Source organism: Channa argus, chromosome 21 (genome assembly GCF_033026475.1).
Source record: "Channa argus isolate prfri chromosome 21, Channa argus male v1.0, whole genome shotgun sequence".
Classification (NCBI taxonomy): domain Eukaryota; kingdom Metazoa; phylum Chordata; class Actinopteri; order Anabantiformes; family Channidae; genus Channa; species Channa argus.
The window spans coordinates 5,518,444-5,542,688 of NC_090217.1; the positions used below are offsets into that span (position 1 = coordinate 5,518,444).

At 38.6% G+C, this 24,245-nt stretch overlaps 2 protein-coding genes across 5 annotated transcripts; one reads left to right on the top strand and one right to left on the bottom strand.

The window, feature by feature from the left end:
• Positions 1–88: 88 nt before the first annotated feature.
• On the bottom strand, positions 89–14,755 carry nup107 (nucleoporin 107). Of its 3 annotated transcripts, none has more exons than XM_067490192.1 (29): positions 14,624–14,755; positions 13,173–13,306; positions 12,419–12,501; positions 11,781–11,873; positions 10,383–10,477; positions 9,030–9,165; positions 8,835–8,938; positions 8,582–8,697; positions 8,431–8,479; positions 8,003–8,074; positions 7,723–7,811; positions 7,535–7,610; positions 7,329–7,442; positions 6,617–6,707; positions 6,319–6,398; positions 5,963–6,022; positions 5,330–5,475; positions 4,783–4,831; positions 4,611–4,680; positions 4,358–4,473; positions 3,995–4,184; positions 3,798–3,904; positions 3,558–3,660; positions 2,045–2,202; positions 1,496–1,621; positions 1,270–1,383; positions 1,054–1,098; positions 749–916; positions 89–315 (listed from the first exon to the last, which is right to left on the bottom strand). In XM_067490192.1, the coding sequence occupies exons 2-29, from the start codon at positions 13,178–13,180 to the stop codon at positions 208–210; spliced, it is 2,766 nt and encodes a 921-aa protein (XP_067346293.1). In that variant the 5' UTR covers positions 13,181–13,306; positions 14,624–14,755; the 3' UTR covers positions 89–207. The 3 variants fall into 3 exon arrangements, with proteins under 3 accessions (XP_067346293.1, XP_067346294.1, XP_067346295.1); XM_067490193.1 differs by having other exon boundaries at positions 13,173–13,303; positions 14,624–14,642; XM_067490194.1 differs by lacking the exon at positions 1,054–1,098.
• slc35e3 (solute carrier family 35 member E3) lies at positions 14,611–22,593 on the top strand. Of its 2 annotated transcripts, none has more exons than XM_067490199.1 (9): positions 14,611–14,744; positions 15,022–15,301; positions 16,419–16,792; positions 18,443–18,553; positions 18,677–18,736; positions 19,560–19,658; positions 19,954–20,036; positions 20,523–20,607; positions 20,762–22,593. In XM_067490199.1, the coding sequence occupies exons 2-9, from the start codon at positions 15,289–15,291 to the stop codon at positions 20,861–20,863; spliced, it is 927 nt and encodes a 308-aa protein (XP_067346300.1). In that variant the 5' UTR covers positions 14,611–14,744; positions 15,022–15,288; the 3' UTR covers positions 20,864–22,593. The 2 variants fall into 2 exon arrangements, with proteins under 2 accessions (XP_067346300.1, XP_067346299.1); XM_067490198.1 differs by having other exon boundaries at positions 14,620–14,744; positions 16,334–16,792.
• The last annotated feature ends 1,652 nt before the right edge of the window (positions 22,594–24,245 follow it).

Here is a 24,245-nt window from a genome sequence, read left to right on the forward strand (position 1 = left end):
TTGGGGTCTTTGTCATTTCTCTACGATACCAAAATCATTAAAAACAAACAAACAAAAAATACTTCAAATAAGGTTTAAACTTACCCACTACAGGAAAAACAGGCTTTTATTTTGCAACAACAATTAACACAATCTAATAAAAAAGATTCAAGAGATTCAAACAATGTTATGAGTATGTTCTGGTGTGTGCAAACATTTTCTTTGTGTTCATGATTGTAACTCGTAGCCTAGTGGGTCGAGTCCTCGGTCTAACAGAGAGAGTGATGATTCCCTCAACTTTTGAAGAAACCTTCTTAGCTCCTCTTTAGAGAAAACCTAAATTATTAGAGATGGAAACAAAGAAAAAGAACGAGACTTGTTTTTAATCAAACTGACAAAAGTGAAAGATTGGAACTGAGTACAATTAACCAATTAAGGCTTGTTAAGGGTAAGATTAATTATAAAATAAACTGCTCAATATTTTTAAAATGTATTTAACAGTGTCAGAGGCAAAAAAAAAAGTGTGTATAAGGCGTGCTATAATTTCCCAAAGCCTGATGTGACAATTATATATGTTTGTCATATGTAGCATCAAATGTAATTCAGTAGTGTTAACCTAGAGTTCTAATATGATGTTAACAGTATTTTTGCATGCCTCAGAGCTGTAAACAACAAAGCTCACACCGATTTTGTTCGCAACTTTATTATCTGCACTTGGTCCTAATAAGATGACTCTACTGTACCCACCAACAACAGAACATTAACTTACCTGGTAAAGACGGTGCTGGTCAGATGAGATGATGTCGGCGAGCCGAAGCGCCTCCTGGTGTCTGGAGGAGTTCTGCAGCACACTGAGCAGCAAGAAACTGAGGCGAGGCAGACACAAAGAGCGCAATGCTGCCATTTGGTGGCTGCGATCTGAATCCTCCTCTGCATCCTGACACCATAACCAAATTAAGCAAAAAAACAAAAACACAAGCTGTGACTCCAAACATATGATTGTTTTTTTACACTGTACTTTCTGTGTTCTGGCAGCAACTGGTAGAATTAAACTTATTGAAATACCATACAAACATTTAAGAAGACCTCCGCAGCCCCAACGTCTTCTTCATGTATTAACTGTAGCCACATAAATGAAGGGAAAATTTCTTCTAATACCGAGGCATATTTTATTAGATCTGACCACTACTTCTTCAGTCAAAACATGGGTTTGGCCATTTAGCTCCTCAACAATTTTGTGAACACAAGGTTCATGGGACAGAAACACCCCAAATGTATGGTTCCTGTTACCTGTCTGTTGTCAACCATCCAGCCTCCATCTACAAACAGCAGCACATTGTAGATTCTCTCTTTCACATCTTCAGTTAGAACATCCAAACGACATGACCAGGCTGAGAGGGAGGCCTGACACACAAACAGGTATTTTAAAAAGGTATTAAAACATAAAGTAGTGGTCAGAAAGTTAAAAGATCTTCAACTAAGAAAAAAAGCATAAATTGTGTTTGTATGTGTTTACTTGGTACTCCTTTTCCCTCATCTCATTGGCTACCCTCTCTGTGAATTTGACTTCGGGTGCAAGAGCTGGCTTCTGGGGAGCAGAGCTGCTGTGGCTAAACCACTCAGTGAAGGCCTCATGGGCTTCCTGTAAAACCATAGAAAAATACATTTACATCAATAATCCTTAATAAACCTACAGAACAGAGTGAAGTAACATTGTAGCTGCAGTGCAGCACTACAACACAAGGACTAAATTAGCTCTAACCTGGTGCTTCCCATAGCCTGAACTTTGAACAACCTTTAAGGATGTGATTGTAGGTTTGATTTTGTGTCTCCTCCAGACTGAGCTATTTGGAACAGTTTTGGCAAACATTTTCACTTATTTGTAAAATATCTCAGCATCATATTTGAATATCTATACAAAACTTTGTGCCAATCCTCAATGTCCAAACAGTGCATCTCAATGACTCTGGTGATCCCCTCCACTGTTATTATTTGTATTATAATAATCATATTAAGGTAAGGACTAAATCAATTTATATTGTAACATTCAAGACTAGCAACTGACCAGGTAAGCCCTGATACAAAGGTGTTCTCTGATGGCGTTCTCATCCTCAGCAGGTAGGGTGAACTGACCAACCCCCGCCCAGTGGCTGTAAATAACCTTCATTGAATCCTCTGGGACTTTAGAGAACACCGCCTTGGCTGCATCGTGTTTCTGCAGGGCTGAGAGATGGACAGACAGGCAGTCAGGCAGATTGAAGAAATGCCTCACTAGAATGTCTTGTACAGTCAAAGAAGGTAACCATTAAATGCATTAAACAACTGGAAAAAGAGGATTATTTCGGTCATTTTCTAAATCAATCGCATTGTTCAAAATCACCAAACAGATACTTCAGCCAACATTAAATCATATCTGCTCACGATTGGTACTACAGTCCACGCTCTTCCGAGTCTCTTCATTTCCACTTTAAATGTTGTGCACGTGCAGCTTTCCAGGAAGCACTGAATCTGAGCGTTGTGTGCTACATCTGTTAAAAACAGAAGAGCCACTGGTTTTGAAATTAAGAAATGTGTCATCCAGTGGAGTCGTGTGTCAGGCCGATGTGTTTTTAATAGTTTTTGGACAACATAACGACAGAATCCGGACTGCTGACTGACAATTAACCAAACATGAGTAAAGAATATTCAATGTTGGCTAAAGTATATGTGTATGGTGATTGTGAACAATACAAGTGATTTAGAAAATGACTGAACTTATTCTCGAATGTGATAATCTTCAGTTTTGTTGGAAGCGAGATGTTGATGTAGTGACCCTTGCTTTTTCAGCCCCTCAAAAGTTTAGTTTTTCTAAGAATAAAGTACAAGATCTCAAACAAGATCTTCAAAAGGCATTTAATACCAGGGATCCATGCTGCATCATGGCCTGAGCTACAGCCTGTAAGTTCTGAGAACAATTCTGACACTTGTTTAATTAAGGTTAGCAGCATCCTGTTGTAGCCAGCGGTAATCTTTGTTGTTTCCAGTTAAGATGTCAAACAGAAGCTCAGATCAGCTGTGCTAACTAATGTTACTTCAATGGCAGGACTTAAACTAAGTACAGGCCAAACTGAAGCTGTTGTGCATTTGTTCTCTGCAAGTTGGTGGAAAAACAGGCTTCTGCAGGGCACCACTTTGCGTAAAACAAACATCCTTATGCACCACTCGAGCAAATTTTTAGAGTGGACCATTGCTGTCATTCCAAAGCAAACCGTGTCTGATCTCAGCTGTCAGTTAAAATGTTGCTGTTAAATTTAGTTCACACAATAGCTGCAGATTAAAACAATACATTTAGTGCCGATTTCAGGTTGGATAAATAACTCTGCCCCAAACTTGTTTTTTCTTTAGAGACACCAACACTGTCTAAAAACTCTAAAAATAAATCTAGGCATAGACTGTTAATAATATTAGAGCACTACCTTGTTTACGAGACCCCCAGACCTCTAAAAGTGCACAGACTGCCCTGGGAGGTTATCATAGTTCCACCACACATAGACCCACAAATCCCTGTGGGAAACACTGGATAAATAAAAATCCAGTACCTAGGAACTTCCTCATGATGGCATTGGACTGCTTTAGGGCCTCGGCTCGATGTGCAGGGTCAAACAGCAACCAATCAATAACATCAATCTTCTTTTGGTCTTCCTGTTAAAGCAAAGCATTATGGGATCACCACCCAGATTTACTAATACTTCAAAACTATGTTTTTTTGTTGTCTTGTTATAAATAATAGAAGAATTTATTTTTATGTTAGACAAAAATGTTTGATTTCTACTATGTACCTTTGTAGTTCCGGTTTCAAATGTCTTGTTGTGATGTGTAAAGTCGGGGTCGTCTTTCTCTCTAACAGTCTCCACCACCAGCTTGGTTACTGCAGCAATATCAAGACCTGCACCAAAAAAAAATGTATTCTCTCATTAACGTTGTTTGTTGTCTTACAGCCCACAATGTGTATGTTTGAACATTTCTCATGTCTAACCAGCATCATTGGCGAGCTCCAGGCAGCGGGGGCGGAGCTCGGGCTGGTTTACAGTCTCTAAGAAAGTAGCATACTGAGCGGTGGCGAGCTCGGGTGGTAGCTGACCAACATAGCTCGCAACGAGTTCTGTCTGCTGATCCCGAATTAAAAGAGAGATGTATGCCTTTAGGACATCCACACACACCTCCTCCTTTAAGATTGACAGGGGAAGATGCAAGCAGGTCATCAACATGAAATGAAATGTATGATTAATAGCGAATGCAACAAATCAAGCAAATAAAACAAGTTTCCTATGCTCAACCACAAAAACTATGTCCGATTGTTTATTGCATTTATCTTTAGCTTGTCTCTGATCTACTTTACCTTCAACGCCAAACCCAGAGAGCGGAAAAACAGAAGAAGGTGAGTCATGAAACGCAGCAGGTGAGAGGGGAGGGGTTTTGAGGCTGTCAGCCAGTCAGAAAACTCATCCAACAGACCTGAAAAAAAAAAAACATTGAGAGCGAGGAAGTCCTGCCACTCTACAATATTAATTAAAAAAAATAATAAAATCATAATGGCAATTTCTCAAACAAATTGAATGTCCCTTCAGTGGTCAGAGGCAAGGGGATCTTACCATCTAGGTCTCCCAGGATGACATACTTCTGGATGATGTGGTAATGCTCTTTAGTCTCCTCCAACACCCTCTGTACATATACATGCAGAAAAAAAAAAATCAAAATTTCATGCTGCATTGTCTCATGGGACTTTAATATTCACAGATCCCATTCAGTGTGTGTGGGTTTCACCTTTGATTCTGAGGCTTGAAGCTCCTCAAACACCTTTTCCATGGTCCAACTGACAAGAGAGAAACATTTAAATTACCAGAGAGGTACCAGTTGTGTTTAAAGGGTTTTCTCTAAAACTAAAAAGCGATGCATACTATGGCAGAGCTGTTTATAAGTATCACACTCAAAGCATGTAATAAATGTCAACTAACTTCTTTTAGTAATAATATTACTGTCCATGCATTTTGGCAGCACTCGAAGCCCTGCTTACTTATTTGTTATTCATGCTGGATAACAAACCTAAACTACAGAATTATGGGGGTAAATGTGTGTGGATGGCTGGTAGTAGTGTATCTGTTGAGTCACAACCAAGTGAGACTACTGAAAAACACACTTGATGCACTTTCAGCTTCACTGAGGTGAAACATAAATTATGGTAACACGGTAAGTCCACGCAGATGTACCTCTGAATCACTCACACACTGCACTTGCACTGTCTACTATCAGACTGCTTAAAAAAATAAAACAATTGACCCAATACGGTAGTTTCCCCCCCTGCGTATCATACTTAGCCTCCAGGTATTCTCGCGGTAGTGTCTCCACTTCCTGGTGGGCCATGCCAGATGACATCAAATCTTTTTCAACCAGCGAGTCAACCATCACTCTGAAGTATGCCCACACACAGTCCTCCCATGTTTCACACACTGCCAGGATCTTACACACAGAGAAAAACACATACAGGTCATACATACCATGCTAAATATGTTAATTATGTTCCTGAAGTAGATCTTTACAGACCAATGTTGCCACCTGATTTATATTTTGTGTTCTCTAGCCATTACTGCAGTAGCAGCCCCAGACTCTTTCCCATTCCCTAGAACTCTTAATGCTCCACTCACTAGCACACTTGAAATGTGAGTTTTTGTGTTGAAGAGATACGCTCATTGATTACATTAAATGCATCGTGTGCCGACTCCTTTCATCAACTGTGCCAAGAAATAGTATGTTGAATCATCCAATTACAGTTGACTAACTGACTTTGGGGGTCAAACATGCTTGAACATGATACAGGTGTAAGTACGTCCTAGAAGTCTACACAACCTTAGTGACTCAATAAGCAGTTTGGGTGCAAGGGTGGCACATGTACACACTAACATACACACATAGACTAAGATACAAATACAGTCTCAAAATATATTACCGGTTTGAGGTTTCCACTCAGGCTGGCGTAGATGGCTCTCTCATAGCGGTTTAATTGCTCCTAAAATAAACACAACAGGTTAATATTGTGGAGTTAATTTCTTTATTTCATAAAATGTACTAGGGCTCCTTTTTGTGCAGACAATATTGCACAAATGAAATTTCCTAAGCATCAAAGATATAAAAATTTTACAAATTACTACAAAAATGTTTTTTTTAGTATTTGACAACAATTTGTGACACAGTGAAGTCGTAATATTCTGCTTCTGCAACATTTTACTGACATTACTGCATGCCACAAAGTTTGTATTCTATTTGAAAGAATATATAATCTATATTTGATCTTTCCTGTTGTACCTCCTCTGCCATTCTCCAGCAGCAGGCCTTCCAGATTCCTCGTTGAGGGTTTCCTTCAACAGGCTGCAACGCCATAATGCCTGGATAGAGAAGAGAACAATCACATAATAAAGGGCAGTAGAGCTAGAAAGGCACACAGACACGCATAACTTTATATAGAATAATTATTCAAGGGAGACCGAGTTGCAATGTGAGGATGATATGAAGGGCCAGATGAGCAATGATAAAACTCAGTTAACAGCTAATGAGCGACATCGTTATGGATCTTAACTCAGGTCAAATCGGCATCAGCAGATACCTGAGGTCATGTTGGGATCATGATAGAGTTTCCAGCCTTCTAGAGTTCCTGCTCTCCAGGCCTGACCACAGCGTTTGCACAACCTCTGAGCCTTCAGACACACACACACACAAAGACATTTCCCATAGTCCAAATGAAGACAGTATCATGGTCTAATTTCTACATTTGTCCATCATGGCAGATTTTCCATCCATAGTTCCATAGTAGACAAGGCAAATACTCAATACAGGTGATTCTGCCTTTATCTGAACGATCAATTAACACAAATTACAAAACAATTCAAATAGAGCGATTCAAATGTGAGAGATACAAGAAAAATGCCATAGTCTTTATGTAAAAATGTTACCTTAAAAATATGTGAGTTAGTATGGTATTTTAGACAAATTCTTCTGACATTAAATAAGAATTTTGCAAAACCATCTGCAATTATATTTTTATTATTTTTACTTCTTTGTTTTGCAAGATCTTTACTAGATCTGTTCTGTACAACTCTTTATTAGCTTCGGATATAGTTTTGCACAGAATGAGGAAAATTTATTTTACATCGTTTTTAATAAAATAAAATGTGCAAGACCTCAAGTAGACACAAACATCTCAACCAAGTGTTTTCAATTAAATAAATGTTTTACGCAGTGGAATAGTGTGTCTTTATTTATTGAACAACCAAAGCTATCCTTTAAAGTAGAGTATTAACCAAAATCTGTCTCCCTACCTCATCCGTCATCCCTGCTCTGATTAGGGTGAACAGGTTCTTCAGAAGTCGGGCATCGTCCTCTCGGTCCAGATCTGCCAGGGGGCGCTGTTGCCGAAAAGGAGCATCTGGGTCCTGAAAATACAAATACATGTACACACTCACTCACTCCGACGATTTAGAAACAGTAGGCATGAGAATGTGGTTGTTGTAGTAACAGAGCTCACCAGCTCAGTGACCAGAGGAACAGTGAAGGCAGTGCCGCTCTTCCTCCTCATCTTTAGTGCATGTAGAGTGTTCTCCCTGAAAGCACAGGCATAAACACAATTTGCTGTTGTACTCTCTTGATTGTCAATTGACCTTCATTTACGTCAGTGCAGACTTGATATTTAAACACAAACAAACAGGAGCTCACCAGCAGACATTTTTGGCGTAGTATTCTATATTATCAGAAAAATCTCCAATCTGATCCTTGGCAATGCTCTCCAACCAATCAACAACAAGCTGGAACACAGTGAGCACGCAGTGATTATAATAACATATATGTGGTTTCTATTAATCTGTTTTATGGCCATTTTCAATTTGCTTATTAAAAAAACTAAAATGTAGACTTTCATACCAATAGTGAAAAAGCTGGACAAAAAAAAACAGAAGGCACAGCCAGTGTACATCTGATGTTTGTGTGAATTTGTTACCTGGCTCTGTCGTATGACAGCATCCCGCTGAAAAAGCTGCTCTACTACAATCTTCTCACTCTCACTGGGAACCTACACACAAATATAGATGAACACAATTTACTGTCTGCCTGCAGCATGTGTATCCATCAAGGTTGGAGACTATTGTGGCTGTTAAACATGTATTTGTATTGGCAGCTCGTAGTCATCAACTGTTTCAATTTGCTACAGAGATTGCTTTCCTTGCTTTAGCAGATAAGTGCTAGACAGTGGCCTTAGGATTTGTCTAACACTAAAGACAGAGCTAAAACAGTGTAAATGTTGGGCTTATAGCCATGTAGAGGACATTCGCAACTCCAACACTATCAACTATTAACAAAAACTAGAGTTAGGATGCCAGTTTTTGAATGTTTGCTGTTAGCAGCCAGCATTCTCAAATTTCCACTCACAACCATGTCTGTCATGATGTCATCTTCCAGTGCCAATTGGACGCGATCCCTAGAGAGGGGAAAGAAAACAACAACAACACAACAACAGATGATTAATAAGAGGCAGCAGTCAGAGCCAGTTAGACAGGTATTCCTTCAGTTGGACAGGTACCTGTAGAGAGAGGTAATAAGTCTCCAGGTGCTGCTCTCCTGCAGCAGCAGCCAGCGCACTCCTGCTGTTTTACTGTTCTGACCGGCTCGGAGTACCACAGACTGCAGCACGTCAATCTTAAACATGGTGATGGTAAAATAGTGAGTGATTAATCAGAAGCAGTCAGAAACAACCCAATTTAAACAATGGTTCAACATTTTTGCAAATGCGCAATGTCCTCATAAAGGTTACAAGAACACACACAGAAACCTACCTTATCTTGGCAGAGTGTCTGGTAATCCTCCACGAGCTCAAACACAGCAGAGGAAGAATATTTTACAAAGGATGCTAGAAAGTCTGGGAAAAGACTGGCAGCCGCTGAAAAGATCAAACGCATAAGTGTAAACAGTAGTACTGTAAACCAACACTATAGTCACAGAGAGGGCTTTGGTGTGTTTGTTTCACTAACCAGCTTCTCCTGGGTCGTCCTCCTTTAGCAAGGCTGAGCTAAGGTTTGAGATGTCGTCTGTGAAGAAACTGGAATTTTCCAATCCCGAAAGAGGGGAGGGGTACATGCTGTTAGTCCAATCACTGTCATCAAAATTCTGCACGGACAGTCAAAAACACAAACCATGTTAGAGCAAACGACAGACTTAAGTTGATCATTAATTTTTCTTGAAACTTCTGACTTTTTCCTGACATGACTGACATATCTGATGTGTAAGAGTGGCTCTCATGCAAAAACAACGTATACAAAATTCTCTTTTTATGTGACATTATTTAACATTTGGCATTCACAAATTTTCTCGTATAGAGATTTTTCTGCTTGGTACAAATGAATCATGTGTTGTCAGTATGAGGCCTGTAAAAAAGACCCACTTTTCTTTATAGGAGGAAAAATTTGGTACAGATTTCAGTCCAGTTCAGTTGCTGTTTAGAAAGTTCATTTTCCAAAAATTTCATCTGTGTCTTTATGCAGGTGACTGTTTGATGTAATGCCACCCATGCCACCATAGGTCCTGATTACGAACGACAAATTGATTTATTGACAGGTTATTATTTACTGACAAATACTTGAACCGAGATATTCTGAAACTGACACAAGATCTGCTAACAGCTTAAGCAGAAAAGAGGTCTCACTCTGTTTTGAGAGTTTTTATGACTTTATAGACACTCCACTCTGATAGTTTATAGTTGTTACAGAGTGATACCGCTCACTACACATATACAATTATTGGCACAGACAGCAGCATTGAAGCCTCTTTCTTAACCATTGTGCAGAGATCTCAACACACACACATACACACTGACAACATTTCATTTTCATTTCATTTAAATCATGCCAATAACATTACCAACAGCTGATCTAAGCTGCTGTTTGACTTTTACAAACAAGTACTCTACAGGTGCTGTAGAGTGAGGGGAAATAGTGTTCTGGGAAACTGATTGCAGAGTTGTCAATCTCTTAGATGGATTTAAAAAAAAAAAAACTGGAGGCCAAATATATTTAGGAAGGTTGTAAGTATATTTGTTGTACAATTTAAGCAGCTTGTTTACTTCTTAGTGTTTTGTTTTATCTATCTGTATGGAGATTTTATAGTTTTACAAATTGTTTATGATTTCATCCCTAATATTACTTTATCCCTGTTGTGCCTTTGGGAAATGCCTGTACTTACTGGAAGTGGACAAGACCAACTGCAATTTAGAGTTTGTATATTTGGCTTTAATTTCTGGTTAAGAGCAAGTCTCACAGAAAACAGTGGAAGAAGTTTATGATTAGAACATGTTCTTGCATGAGGCCCAATGAGTGTTCGAATCTTACCAGACTGCTGAGTGCATTTCTGGGTGTATGTGTGTATCGAGGCGTTCGACCTCCGGGAGCCAAAATAGTGGAGACATCTGGAACCCTGGGAGTTACTGAGAAAGAGAAAAAGTGGGTTAAAGTGAGAGCAGGGACCTGATAAAACCTGTAGAGGACTCATTGACAAAGTTTGGAATCAGGGGCTTTATATGAGAAACGTTTAAGAAAACTCAAAATTATTAGTTTAGTAATTGAGCAGCTGAGTGTCAGCAATAAGACACATTTTACAAAGTGACTCTCTCTTACTTCCAAGTGTTAAACTATCATATGAAGGAATAGCCAATCAGATCTGCCATATATAACAAACAAATAAATAAAAGCTTACAGTTGGCTTACAGTATTTAGTATATTGTGGGGCACACACACACAGAACTATTTATTTTTTTGTGTTAAAATCTCCAAAAACAATTTAAAGTGGAAAATTAAGCTCATATTTATTATTTCCATCAAAGATTAGAATTAAAGACTTTAGAGACTGCAATAAATGTTCAAATGCATGTATAATAATCTAATTGTGTTAGATTTTTATACATGATAGATTTTTTTCATGTGTTTCTGTGATGCAGTTGTTAGGGAATGTAGTTCTAGATTTCCCATCTCTGATTATGGGTACCATCAGAGATCAGATCAGAGGAGAGAGGAAAGCGGTGGGAGCGTGGTCATGTACATCAACAACAGGTGGTGTCATACTGGTCATGTTACTGTAAAAGAAAGTCTGTTGCCCAGACATCAAACTGCTGGTGATGGGTCTCCATCCATACTATATGCCCAGAGATTCCTCACACGCCATATTAATCCATTATATGATCCATTTATAGGGAGAGGGGGTGGAGATAAATCCAGATTAGAAATACCAGAGTGCCCACCTGTACAATAAACTGGAATGGTGAGGTAATGCAGCATCAATCTACAGGAAAACGCAGAGCAGGCTGTTTTTTCTAAGAAGACCAAGGTCCTTCAACATCTGCAGCACCATGCTGTGAATATTTTATGAGTCCCTGGTCGCTAGTTCCATCTTTTATGCTGTGGTTTGCTCTGGCAGCAATATAAAGTGGGCAGACAGTAACACAATGGACAAATTAATAAGGTTTGGTTCGGTTCTAATGTTGTCCAAACGCCTCTCAATCCTGGACAAACCTTCCCACCCACTCCACTGTGTGCTGGTTGCACAGAGGAGCACTTTCAGCAAGAGACTGATCACAGGCAAGTACTCCATAAAAAGCCACAGGAGATCCTTTCTCCCAGTGGCCATTAAACTGTTCAACTCGTAAATTACGTGATAGGTTTAATTCTTATGTTCCTGATGCTGTATAGGATAGCTTTCTAAATAAGTGTTTTTTGTGTGTGGGTCTGTCCTACCAGCCTGTCTGAACAGTGAAGCAGGGGTCGCCCTCACAGAGCGGGCTGGTGTGACCGTGGAAACAACAGGGCTGCCATTACTGGGTGAGGGGACTAAGACCAACAGTCAAGGAAGTAAGAATAGCAACAACAGATACAGTCCTAACAATATTAATGAAGTCCCACATACTTTTACAAAGTTTTCAGATTTTTAAATTATCTTTCTGCCATGGTAGAGGTCCTGGTTGTCTCCCACAGGAGAAATGGGAAATAGTCTGCACTTATATAGCTCTTTTCTACCTATTGGCACACAAAACGCTTTACACTGCTTCTTATTTACCCTTTCGCACTCACTATCACACACTCACACACCGATGGGGGAGCTGCTATGCAGCTGGCCAACACTCAAAGGGAGCAACTAAGTTGGGGTTCACTTCAACATGTGACACGGGGATCGAACAAACAACTGCGAGATTGGTGGATGACTGCTCTACCTTCCTGTGCCACAGTCACCCCAAGAAACAGATTTAGGGAATGAAGAAAACAGATCTATTGTAGTTTAGAAATTTTGCTTTAATCTTTCTATTACTCTCTGCTACAGATTATATATTTTATGTTTGCTTCATATGCTTTTAAATTGACCCAGAGCTGAAGGATACAGGCCACTTTTTTCCTCCTCCTGCGGGCTGCAATTGTCACCTCGTCGTCTCGAACTACTGGAGAGGGCAGTTCACTCTGACCCCTGCAGGGAAAAAAAATCATTATGTTTTATTACTGTCATATATTTAGGTTTTTTTTTTAATCTAATTTTGTCTTCACACAAGGTGTGTGTATATAAAATGACCAAACACTGACTGTCAACCTTTGGTGCTCAGGGTATGAGTAATAATACTTAATCAACATTTTAATGCAGGCCTATATATTAAGTATGTGGAAAATGTTTTTTATTGTTTGATGTTACTACTTTCCCTTATATTGAGGAGATAACGTTACTCCCACCATAGACTTCAATGCTTAAAATAACAGTTTTGCTAAGGTTAGTTGAAAAGACAGAAAGATGCAGTTATAAGATTTTTTTAGTGGCGTTAGCATTTAGTGTTGTCTTTAGTCAGTCAGAAACGCATACTGTTAAATTGGTTAACACGAAACGGCGTCCTTTGCAGTTAGTTAAACATGTCAACAGTATGCAAATCAGTAATTAGCTTAAGCAGTTAGCATTCGCATTAATTATGAAAGGCAGGGTCAGCCGTGTTAGCATAATTAGCCCCAGCTAGCGCAGTGCAGTAACCTGACGCGTACTAGTCGGCAAAATAACAAGTTAATGACTAAAAGTGCAGTTCACAAACACAGCTAAACACACAGTGATGTAAACGCCAATTAAAGTTCAAAGCATAAAAAAGCCATATATTTTACCAATCCATGGTTATAGTCTGCTATCAATTCCCGCTTCACGAGGTTTAACAGGCTTCTTCTACTTGTGTCTTACTTTTCTTCTTCTTCTTTGATGGCGGGTGAAAACCAACGTTATGGTGCATTTCCGCCATCTACTGTGATGGAGTGTAGAACAGAATTACATGCCCGAGGGAAACTACATGTACATACAACATATACAACATGTACAATTTCTCTTCAGTAAACTATTAAACTTTCACAAGTCTCTTTTCCAAGATTGTTTGGGTATTTTATGCGCAATTGTTAAACACCAGCCTATAAAAGCATGTCCAATATCTTCCTACAGTTACAATATCTTCCTTACAGTATCTGAACTTATCACATGTAAATCTACAACTAGTCACTCTGACAGACCTTTGAATATAGTAAGAATCTCTAATCTGAAAATATATTTCAGTCATATTTTATTGTTGGGTAGTACTCTGTACCGTTTTGTAATTTATTGATGCTTTATAAGTTGTTATTAATAGCTTTTTTAACTAGTTAAACATAATTTTTGTAAACTTTAGACCAATAACAAGGCATTAATTAGAACAACGTTTGCGTTGACACTATTTGTACTATTTGGCCATCAATCATCTGGAAAGGGCAAATGGACATCTATACCAAAATCCATTTATGCTAACATAAAATTCCACACATGCACTGCAATGCTCGTTTCCTCATTACACCACATTTAAAGCACATGCAAAACTATTACACATCTCTGATTTAATCTAGCGCAGGTATATCAAATATTGCATTTAACTTATTCTATCACGTTGTATGAACATCATGTTATCTTTCCTCCATAAAGTATAAAGTTCACAATTGTCTGCCCTAAGTGAGTCATCTGTTCCCTGATAATCTGTTATTCCCCCTCCAGTTCTGTCGCAGCCGCTGTTGCTGAACACAGACACGCATAAAAGGGTTTTTGTCACGGAGGAAACAGGAACTCACAGAAGCAGAAAACACGGCTGTAGTCAGCTGGAGAGTGGTAGTGATGGGAGCTCCGGCTCTTGTCAAAGATGTGTCTCTTTTGGAGCCGGCTCTCACCGCTCCAGATGGCTCTTAATTTAGTATCACTTTGAGCATTAGGTTTTAGCGTAACTCAGCAATTATGAATAGTTTGTGTGTTGGTATGCAATTTGTTATTTGATGTTTATATAAAAGAAATGAGGCAAGGGGGGTTTCTCTATGTTGGTTCAGTTAGGTAGATTAATAAGAATAAGTGTACCAATGACATAATCAATGGCGTCACATAAGTGGCATAGAAGTGTTTGCCTATGGGGTTTTACCTTTGAACTTTGCCAAACAAGTTCCCAAGGAAACGATGCCTATTTCCAGTTATTGGATTTGGAAAAGACGGAGGTGAACTACAAGGTAGCAGTGGAAAGTTACGTGTGCAGCTGTGGAGGTACACGGTTTCTTACCTTGTTCTGTGGAAATACTTTGAGAAACGTTTTCTTTAGAATTACTTTGTCCAACGCTCAATTGTGGAACTCAATAAATGTTCAGCTTTGAAGCGGATCATTTTTGGACCACCGCACACGAGTAAGCCTGCCCCTATACCTTATTTTATTTTTTTTTCACAAAAAACCCCAGTTAGTATTGTTTAGCATTTTAATCAAACATTTAAATGAACAACTGAACACAGAACCACAGCAAAGAAGTCCGACAAATAAAGGCCAAAGTGTTAACAATATGACATGTCTGCCCCCTTCCTTCTTTCACATAATGGTATAAGCCTAGTGTGTCCTCACATGTGATTGGCCGCATGGTGTGTCCATCAAAATAAAGTCCCACCTCTGTTTGCATGCATTTTAAGCAGAGCTGCGCAGGTGCGGCAGAAGAGGAGGAGGACGTTCGTTCGCAAAAGATACACCACAGGAGGGTGGGGAGGAAATTCCTCCAGTACACTAGTGGGAGTTCCTCGCTGCTATACGCGTGATTGGAGCTGCGAGTGCCGAGGAAAAGCGCACGCACACACACACATATGCTCGGTAACTCACGGGTGTTCGGTTGGCAAGGAGAAAGACAGAGAGACAGACAGAGAGAGAGAGAGAGAGAGAGGTGAAGAAGGAAGACCGATCGAAAGATGGAGACCCCAGGTAAACTTTTTCTTGTTGCGTGGCAGAATCCGAGACAGACAGAAAGACAGTCGGTGGGTCATCTAGCCTCGTTTTGGTAAAAAAAAAACAATAACCTGTGATTATAAGAACTAAAACTGTGTTGCGTTGGCATTAAGCAGCGAAACCCAAAACTGTGGTTCTTCCTAACCCGTAGGTGTAGCGTGCCCTAAGCTAGTTCTTAATTAGTAGCCGTTAGTCTGAGTCCGTGTTACGAGCATCACGCCGAACTTCATTGAAAAAATCCGTTATTTTACAGCCAACCATTCCATGCCTCAAGATTGTCTTTTGCAGATCAGCTAATGCTATTTAAAAGAAGTTGAGAAAATGAAAGTGGAGAGACATTTAATTGTATTTTCTCAAGGTCTGCACCCGAGTCTAAATCATAGTTACTTTACACGAGCACGGGATTGTGCTAGGCTAGTTATCCTGCGTGTTTGAGTCCAATAATGCACTTTTTACTGCATTTATTTGGCACCTGGGTATAGTGACAGTATAACTTTGCATGGTTCAACACAACACACCAGTACACTATTATCGGCTAACTACAGCTAAGTTATCATAAGTAAAATAGCCAAACTACGTGTTTTTTTATTATAATGTTAATATTAATGTAGTGATAATTTACGTTCAGCTGTGGCGACCCCTGAAGGGAATTTATAAAAAAAGAAAAGATTTATTCGCTGTTGCCAAACTGTCAAATATAAAGTGCAGTAAAAATTCCCACTTCAGTGACAACTTTAATGTCTGAAGTCACCAAGGACCATGTAACAGAAGCTTTAAGTGGTGTAAAAAAGTAGAACATCTTTTGTGTTCTTTATAGTGTATTTAACCATAAAACCAGTTTTAAACACAGCAAATTAGCATTTTTGAACTGGAGCTATTCGTAACAGTAATCTACTGATGAAAGGTTTATTGTGTTAGAGTATTAATGTGACATCCTGAAGGGGATCATCTTTAATTTGGCTGAAGATATTACAACGTCTGACGTCCCCTTTTCCTATTTTTTTCCAGTGTGAACAGCTACCTCAGCTAAGTTAAACAAAGCTAAGCCAGGAAACTTCCAGAACTATGGCTGACAGGCTGTTTTGTTTTACAGCCAACCGGCGCATCATCGCCGGCCTGTTGGTCAACCTGTTGTCCTCCATCTGCATTGTCTTTATAAACAAGTGGATCTACGTCCATTATGGATTCCCCAATATGACCCTGACCCTTGTTCACTTTGTGGTCACCTGGCTGGGACTCTACATCTGCCAAAAAATGGATATTTTCTCTCCAAAAAGCCTCCCAGTTCGCAGGATTGTGTGGTTGGCTCTGAGCTTCTGTGGGTTCGTGGCCTTCACCAACCTTTCCCTGCAGAACAACTCAATAGGCACATACCAGCTGGCTAAAGCCATGACCACGCCTGTTATAATCCTCATTCAGACCACCTACTACAAGAAGACCTTCTCCACCAAGATTAAACTGACTCTGGTGAGAAAAACTTACATCATCTCTTTGGAACCACAGTCATCTAAAGTTCTGCTCTTTAATGCAAACTTTATGGGTCCTAACAAAATGTGGGGAATCAGGTTAGATGAGGGCTGTTTTACTGTATCAATCACCGATCCATGTTATGTATGTCTGATGAAGAGGAAAAGGGTGTAGCCAGTGTTTTCCTTTACCTTGACCCCTAATGGTCAGTTATTCATGAGCAATATGGAAAAAAATATAAACATAGTCTCAAGATAAAATTCGATTCACTTTTTGCATATTTTACTGTAAGTCTATTTTAAAAAGTGAGTCTACCTACCATAACCCGTGGATGACTACTTGAAAAAATATATTTTCATAAGTAATTTTACAAATGCATAGAAAATGTAGACATATCTCACACAGGGATTTTTTTCCTAAGCAACTGTACAAAATATCTCTCTACTAAATGTCTTCACACAGAAGGTGAACTGTAGTGGCAATGCATACAACTCCTAAATCTCAGCAATGCATTCTGAGGACATAGCTGTCAAGCAAGGTTATTTGTTGATTGGTTTGTTAAAAAAAAAAAAGTAATGATGCATACATGTTACACTGGAGTAACTGAAATTATGAGATTCCAAATTGTAAATAAAATCGTGTCCACATCAAAGTTGTAATTGCGACGGAGAAATTTGTCTGAAAGTTAATTTTGGAGACTGTGACGTTTTTGTTCTGATATTCTGTCATGATTCTGAAAAGATTCACTCAGTGATTCAGTGGTGTAGGTCAGCAGAGGAGTGCTGCCTTACCTTTTTCCTATGTCCATCAAATTTGAAAGATTTTATACAAAGTAAAGTTATGAAGGCAACCTATTGTAACCCCTGTAGAAGGCTAAGTGCGAACCTCACAAGACCTTGTCTGCATCTGCCAATGGCTAACATGACCTGATCCAACTTTGCATTTTGTATTTACCACTTTATGGTGTATAAAGTTCCTGGAGAAATCTCAAACAGGGACACCTCACATTAATCAAAGTTTTTCACTGACACTACTTAAAATGCGAAAGTAAAACATGGAATTTTTCAGTGCACAGTATTTTTAGCCATTCCTCAACAAAGACTGTAATTATGCAGTTGTGCCCTTTCTTGGCATCCATCTTATGTGACAGGAATGGAGCATAAGGCCATGGCCAGATTTAAGAGGCTGAACTTGGGCAGTGGTTGCGAGGATGTCAACAGGGTCACCAGAAAATGTTTACATGTCCTTGTTGATAGTAGCAGACTTGATGGTTACCATGTACGGTATCTAAATAAACTAAATGTAGAATACATGTGGCATTTTTGGTGGTGTACTCTGAAGGCATAAACTTGACACTAAACAGAAAATCCTCCATTTTCTTCTGCCAGCCAGTGGAGGGAGAGTCCTTCCTGCTGAGTCATCAAGAGCAAAAATGGGATAAAAGCTTGTTCTTGTTGATGACTGCAAAATCGACATGTTGTTGAAGTACTTGTTCAAGTTGTATCTGAACATTTTTTGAGGATGTTTCTAAAGTTTTTCAGGTCCCTTGTGTTAAAGTTTGTTCACGCTAAATATATTGCGATGTTCTTTAAAAATTTATGACACTGTCACGATCTGTACGAGTTGGTTAGTTTGTTCATGTCTCTCCAGGTGCCCATAACATTAGGAGTGATGCTAAATTCATACTACGATGTCCGGTTCAACCTCCTGGGGATTGTGTTTGCATCACTTGGTGTTTTAGTGACATCGCTTTATCAAGTGGTGAGTAAAAACCCACACAGAAATGAAATGTTTCCAATGCTGGAAAGGCAAAGGGTTGTTGTTCTGTTTTTTATGAAATTGCCAACTAAATCATAAATCTGTCTGTCTCTCTCTCTTTCTCAGTGGGTGGGGGCTAAACAACATGAGCTCCAGGTGAACTCAATGCAGCTTCTGTACTATCAGGTATGACTCAACACCAGAGGCAGACAATGCTGCACAGTGCAGTCTGCTTTGTGCATTTACCATGCTGTCACTAGCTTTTTGGTCAAAGTGGCTTAGGACTGTTTTTTGTTTTTATACATACAACTTGATTTTGGGTGTTGTTCTTCACATGAATATAGTTTTTACCAGAGACTTGATTTTAGAACAGACTTATTCCAATTTTGTAGACTCTGAGACTTGGATTTTGGACTTGTTGATCTCTATATAGTATTTGTAGATTTTAATTTGTGACTTGTTCCCTTTCACATAGACCTTTACATGGGACTTGCCAATTTCTTATATTGGAAAGCCATTTGGGATTAGTTAGCCATGTCCCTTGGACTTTTTTTCATTTTGCATCCACTCAACTTGACCCTTACAAGTTAAAAAAATGTTTGTTTTTTTCATTAAGCTTAAGACTTATTCCTATATTTTATTTTATTTTTTATTTGGGTCTTAACTTGGGATTTGTTGAACTTAAATAAGGTTCCAACCTTATTGGTTTGTAGTTTTCCTTCTTTTGGGGCTTCTTGATTTTTGATCTGGTGCTTAAAGTTAAAATTGTTCTTTTCCATTAGGGGCTGTCTAGGGACTAATTTGTTTAAAGAGATGGGGAAACATTTACTAAGTCTGCAAATTTGCCAGTACAAAACAAATGAAGCATTGGCTGATCTACTGCAGGTCAGATGCAGTTTAGCTCCATTCATCCTATAATATTAATAGTCAGTACTGTGATTGTAGCGTGTTGTATTAATGAGTAATGTAAATTTTACCAGTAATTTTAATTCTGTGATTACCTTGCCAGGCTCCTTTATCATCAGGCTTCTTGCTCTGTGTTGTTCCTTTCTTTGAGCCGCTGACTGGTGATGGAGGAATATTTGGACCCTGGACTCTTCCTGCCCTGGTCAGTCTCAATCAAAACATACATACTAATGTATAGATTTTAAAATATACTCCCAGATTGTGTTGCACCAGCTTTTTAAAAAACAATGTCTACTCAACTTCTAGCTATGAGGTCACCTTTAAATATATAATTATGACATTTAGCAAAACGTTGCCTTGTAACATTTAATAACACACCTAAATCATTGCATAGATTTCAGCTTCTTGTAACTGTAAGGTAAGTATTTACTAAGTTTATCTTACAGGCAGCTGGTGTACAGTGAAAATCGTAGTAGTGTTGTCCTCTTGTCTTCTAGGTGACAGTGCTGTTCTCAGGTGTGGTGGCTTTCCTAGTCAACCTATCCATCTACTGGATCATTGGGAACACCTCAGCTGTCACGTATCCTTAAATACACAGGGGCCCAAAGAGGCTGCTGTGGGACTGTCAAGTGTTTTTAGCGGGGGTTTCCAAGCACTGTTGGGCAGGTATTATGGGTTCCTTAACAGGTTTAAGAACTTTGTTGAACTTTTGAAAGGTCTTCAGAAATTTTTCGGATGGTCATTGGTCTTTAAGGGTTTTGATTGGTTCATGTGATTTATTTATGTTTGTTTGTTTTTTTAGGTAGGTTAAGAGATGAAAAGCATTAAGTCTTTTTTTTTTTTTTTTTTTTTTTTTTTTTGACGTGGTTTAAAGCTTCTTGAGAAGGTTTCTGGTCTTCTTAGTGCGTTCTATGTCAAGAAATGTCTAATCTCATCGTATTATTGAAGTAACAACCAGGTTGTTGTGTTGGGTTCCTGGAGGTCTTCAGGCTGTTATGACATATTCAACATAATTATATTGTATATATTTCTTTTATGTTTTTATTATCCTGACTCTAGATTACAGCTATAATATGTTTGGACATTTTAAATTCTGTATCACTCTGATTGGAGGGTACCTGCTCTTCCATGACCCTCTGTCACTCAACCAGGTAAGTTTCACCCTGTTGATTTTACTTATCAAACTACTACTTATAATCTTGACCCAATCACATAACCATCTTATTCAAACTAATTTTTTCTCTACTTGCTTCTCCGTCATCCTGTCTTCCCCCCCCCACCCCCCCACCCCCACCCCCACCCCAGGCATTTGGGATCCTCTGCACTCTGGCAGGTATTCTGTCTTACACTCACTTCAAACTGGTCGAACAGGAGGAGGGAAAGAGCCGTCTGGCTCAAAGACCATAGGCTGACTGACCTTTCAAACAATGGCAGGGATTCCTGCTATTTCTTGGACAGAGCCTCATCAGCCAGAGAAACCTCTTTATATATTTTTATACTTTACTGGGAGAGTGAAGCACTTAAATTCAGGTCACTGATTGGATGAAATGTGCACAACAAGTCAACAACTCATCCTCTGCTCTTCACATTCTTTCCATGGTACTTTGCGCAAAAATACAGGTGTTTTTTTTAAGGGAAGCTCATCACACTGGCATCTTAACTTTCAACCTTCATTCATCATCTGCTGAAATGAGAATGAAAAACTGTTAACTCAAACTTTTTTTTTTATCTTATCCAAAGCAGATACATGCACAACTTTATCAAATAACTTTTACATAGATGGATGTGGGTGAAAGTTTTGCTCAATGGATTGGATCAAAAGGAGACTACTGGGTCTAAAATGGTAATAGCGTATCGTTGTTTTTTTGTTTTTTTTCCCCCAGCTACTTTTTCTTGTGCAGCAGAAAGTAATCAAGAGCTCAACAAACACATAATACAAGATCAAATTTTTCATTGACTGAAAACATTTTTGGTATAAACTGTGAAATTAGAAGGCAGTGGAATTAATGTTATTACCAAATGCTTCATCAACTTGCCGAAAGTGCTTTGCTGAGCCTATTACAATATCATTACACTTTGGCCAATTGCCACCGGATTTAAAGAATAGTGCTGTTTAGTAGTTTGTTTTTTTTCTGAATGCAGTGAGATTAAAGCGTGATTTTTCTGTCCTAATATGACTTCAACAAGCACCTGCCAACAAATTAACCAGTATTCTCTACCAGTATTCTGTTGTGTAGCACTGTCAGAAGTAGGCATTAAGCTCCAGTCACACCAGACGAAAGCTCAGCAAAATCCTCTGGATATTTTACTCTGTTACTTTATGTCAAAAGACCTTAATGAGACAGTAAGTTTACACAAAAAATACATTATCAGTCTTTACAGAGCCAGAAATGGGTTATATGGAACTGCACACATGGTGTTAAACCATAGTAGCTTCCTCCATTACAGTTCCTCAAAAGTCGGCTAAAGGCATAAAGTAGCACATAGCGTTTATTAACCTCACTCACGCAGGTGGACTGATTTTTGCTGTATCCAACACTGGTGTGGTTGAGACTCTAAAAGAAACATTAACAAACATCAGGGGCAGCAATAATGTTCACAATCTTGCTGTCTTTTGTTTTTAAAATGTAGTATTAATAGTCTGAATCATTTCAGTTTCTACTTTTGGACTGTTCCTAGTCTCTCAGTGTTAGTTTATTTATTTTTTTAATTTTTTTCCCATTTTGTGTGGTACTGCACCCTCAACATTTTTGATTTATACCTTGATGAGAAGCTGGGAACTACTGTCTTGATTATGCATCAGGGACAATTCAAGGAAGCTCAATCAGGTAAAGGTAGCATTACAGGGGGTTTGTAGGTCAGTCACTTCAAATCAGTAAAGTGTGACCTGAAACTTTTGGAAATCATAGCTGATATCTATTTCCTAGGTAATATTTCAAAAAATTTAAATTCCTTTAATTCGCCTACAGTGAATGGAATCAGCAAAGTGTCTTTGCACTGGTTAGACAATGTCTGTATCTGGGATGTTATGCTGCCTCGCCACATATCGCTATATAGTTAGAAATTTGCTGATTTTATTATACATATTGTGTAGAACATGTTCCCTCTGTTAAATAAAAACCGAATTGTGGACTTTACAGCTCTTTTAAATTGTATTTCTGTTGAACAACACATTAACAAGTTTTACACCCTGTTGGTATTAGAAGCATTTAAATCCTTCTCTTAAGTAAAAATATCAAAGCATTCAATTTAAAATGCTCCATTGCAAAGAAACTAAACTTAGGTTTAGTAGGTGGAACTTTTAACAATTCTAAATGATAATTCTCTCCATTCTAAAGATCAGGTAGACCCTAAGTGTTCAAAAGACAAATCTCTGGCCAGTCTGCGGCCACACAGCCCCTCATGCAGCAAGCTGTGGTGCATTGTGTTCTGAAATGTCTCAGTCATTACGGCATTAAAAGTTTCTAATGTCCTCTTAAAATCTGCAGCATCCAAAAAGCTATACAGTTGGTTGTGTTAAAGTACCTCAAAACTGTATTAAGTGGAGTACTTGAGTAAATATACTTTCTACCACTGCAGACATGCCGTGTTATCAGGCCTTAAACACTGACAACTCCATAAACCTGCTGTAGGTTAACTGCTCCCATTCATTATAACCATACCACAGTTTTCCTGTGAAAAGCTGTTCTGTATAGCTTTCTGTGGCTCTGAGCTACACTTTCAGTTCCACCTTTATGTGTCTGTCATCCACACTGGGTCAATAATTCTATAACAGCACCTCACACACACCGTGGCAGGCAGTGCTGGAAATTAATTCATGAATGGAAACTGTGTTTAAAAATATATATAGTGTCCTGAGAAGGAAAAAGAAAACTGCTGTCGGAGAACCTCACAAAGAATGTGTGTTTCTAAACCATTATAAATAGACTTAAGATACTAGTTGTATTACCATTCAAATTAGTGTAGCAGCTTAGGTAAAGGAGTTACATTTATTTAAAAAAAACTACCAGCATTTTCTGACCTTTTATGACTGCTTGTACCTACAAAAGTCCTTCTTTTTTTTTTTTATGAAAGTTCGCATTTATTTAAAAAATGCCAAAACAAAATGTGTACATTTGAGATCGATGTTTGCAAAAGCTGGGACAAGCAAAATTAGACTGCAAAGTTTAAATATTAAAACAACTCTGTTTTAATATATTAAATGTTTTAAAAATACAACTGATTCCTAAATTCATAGGTTAATTGCATTAGGTGGAGGTATTATGATTGACTGTAAATGGAGCAACTACCAAATATTAAAAAAATAGTACACATTTGATTAATAAAGAACTAAAGATGCAATAATTGAAAGTGTGAACATCATCTGTAGCTTATTGCAAGACTCTGTGATATCGCATCTTTTAGTGCTCATGCCGTGCTCTCATGGGAGCTGAGTGTTTTAATGGACATGAAGAGAAAGAAACATCTGGATACGTTCAGACCTAAGAACGTGACCGACTAGACTCATATGCACAGTTAACTGATGGTTAAATACAGTGACATTACCATATGGTAGACACACAGATATAAAACTGATTTTATACACATGCTCACATTTTCTGGGCTCAAGTTTAAATAAACAACATCTAAAATATATCACAATATGCTCTTATTGCATTCAAACACAATTGTAAGAGGATTTTAAAAGAGGCTTTAGAAGTGTACCAGCATACAGTAGTTATATAATGAGTGGTTATAGAATGGTGTTGTCCACCATGACAAATAGAATTTAATAAGGTGAAACGGGGAA

Excerpts from the sequence above, each read along its gene's own strand:
- slc35e3 (XM_067490198.1), top strand. The coding sequence starts at position 16,391 with ATGGCTGACAGGCTGTTTTGTTTTACAGCCAACCGGCGCATCATCGCC. Across the intron at positions 18,554-18,676 it reads TGACATCGCTTTATCAAGTG|TGGGTGGGGGCTAAACAACA; the intron begins GTGAGTAAAAAC and ends TCTCTTTCTCAG. Across the intron at positions 20,608-20,761 it reads ACCCTCTGTCACTCAACCAG|GCATTTGGGATCCTCTGCAC; the intron begins GTAAGTTTCACC and ends CCCCCACCCCAG.
- nup107 (XM_067490192.1), bottom strand. Across the intron at positions 11,874-12,418 it reads GAGGAGGAAAAAAGTGGCCT|TCCCCTCACCCAGTAATGGC; the intron begins GTATCCTTCAGC and ends TGTTGGTCTTAG. Across the intron at positions 9,166-10,382 it reads GAAATGCACTCAGCAGTCTG|AATTTTGATGACAGTGATTG; the intron begins GTAAGATTCGAA and ends CTGTCCGTGCAG.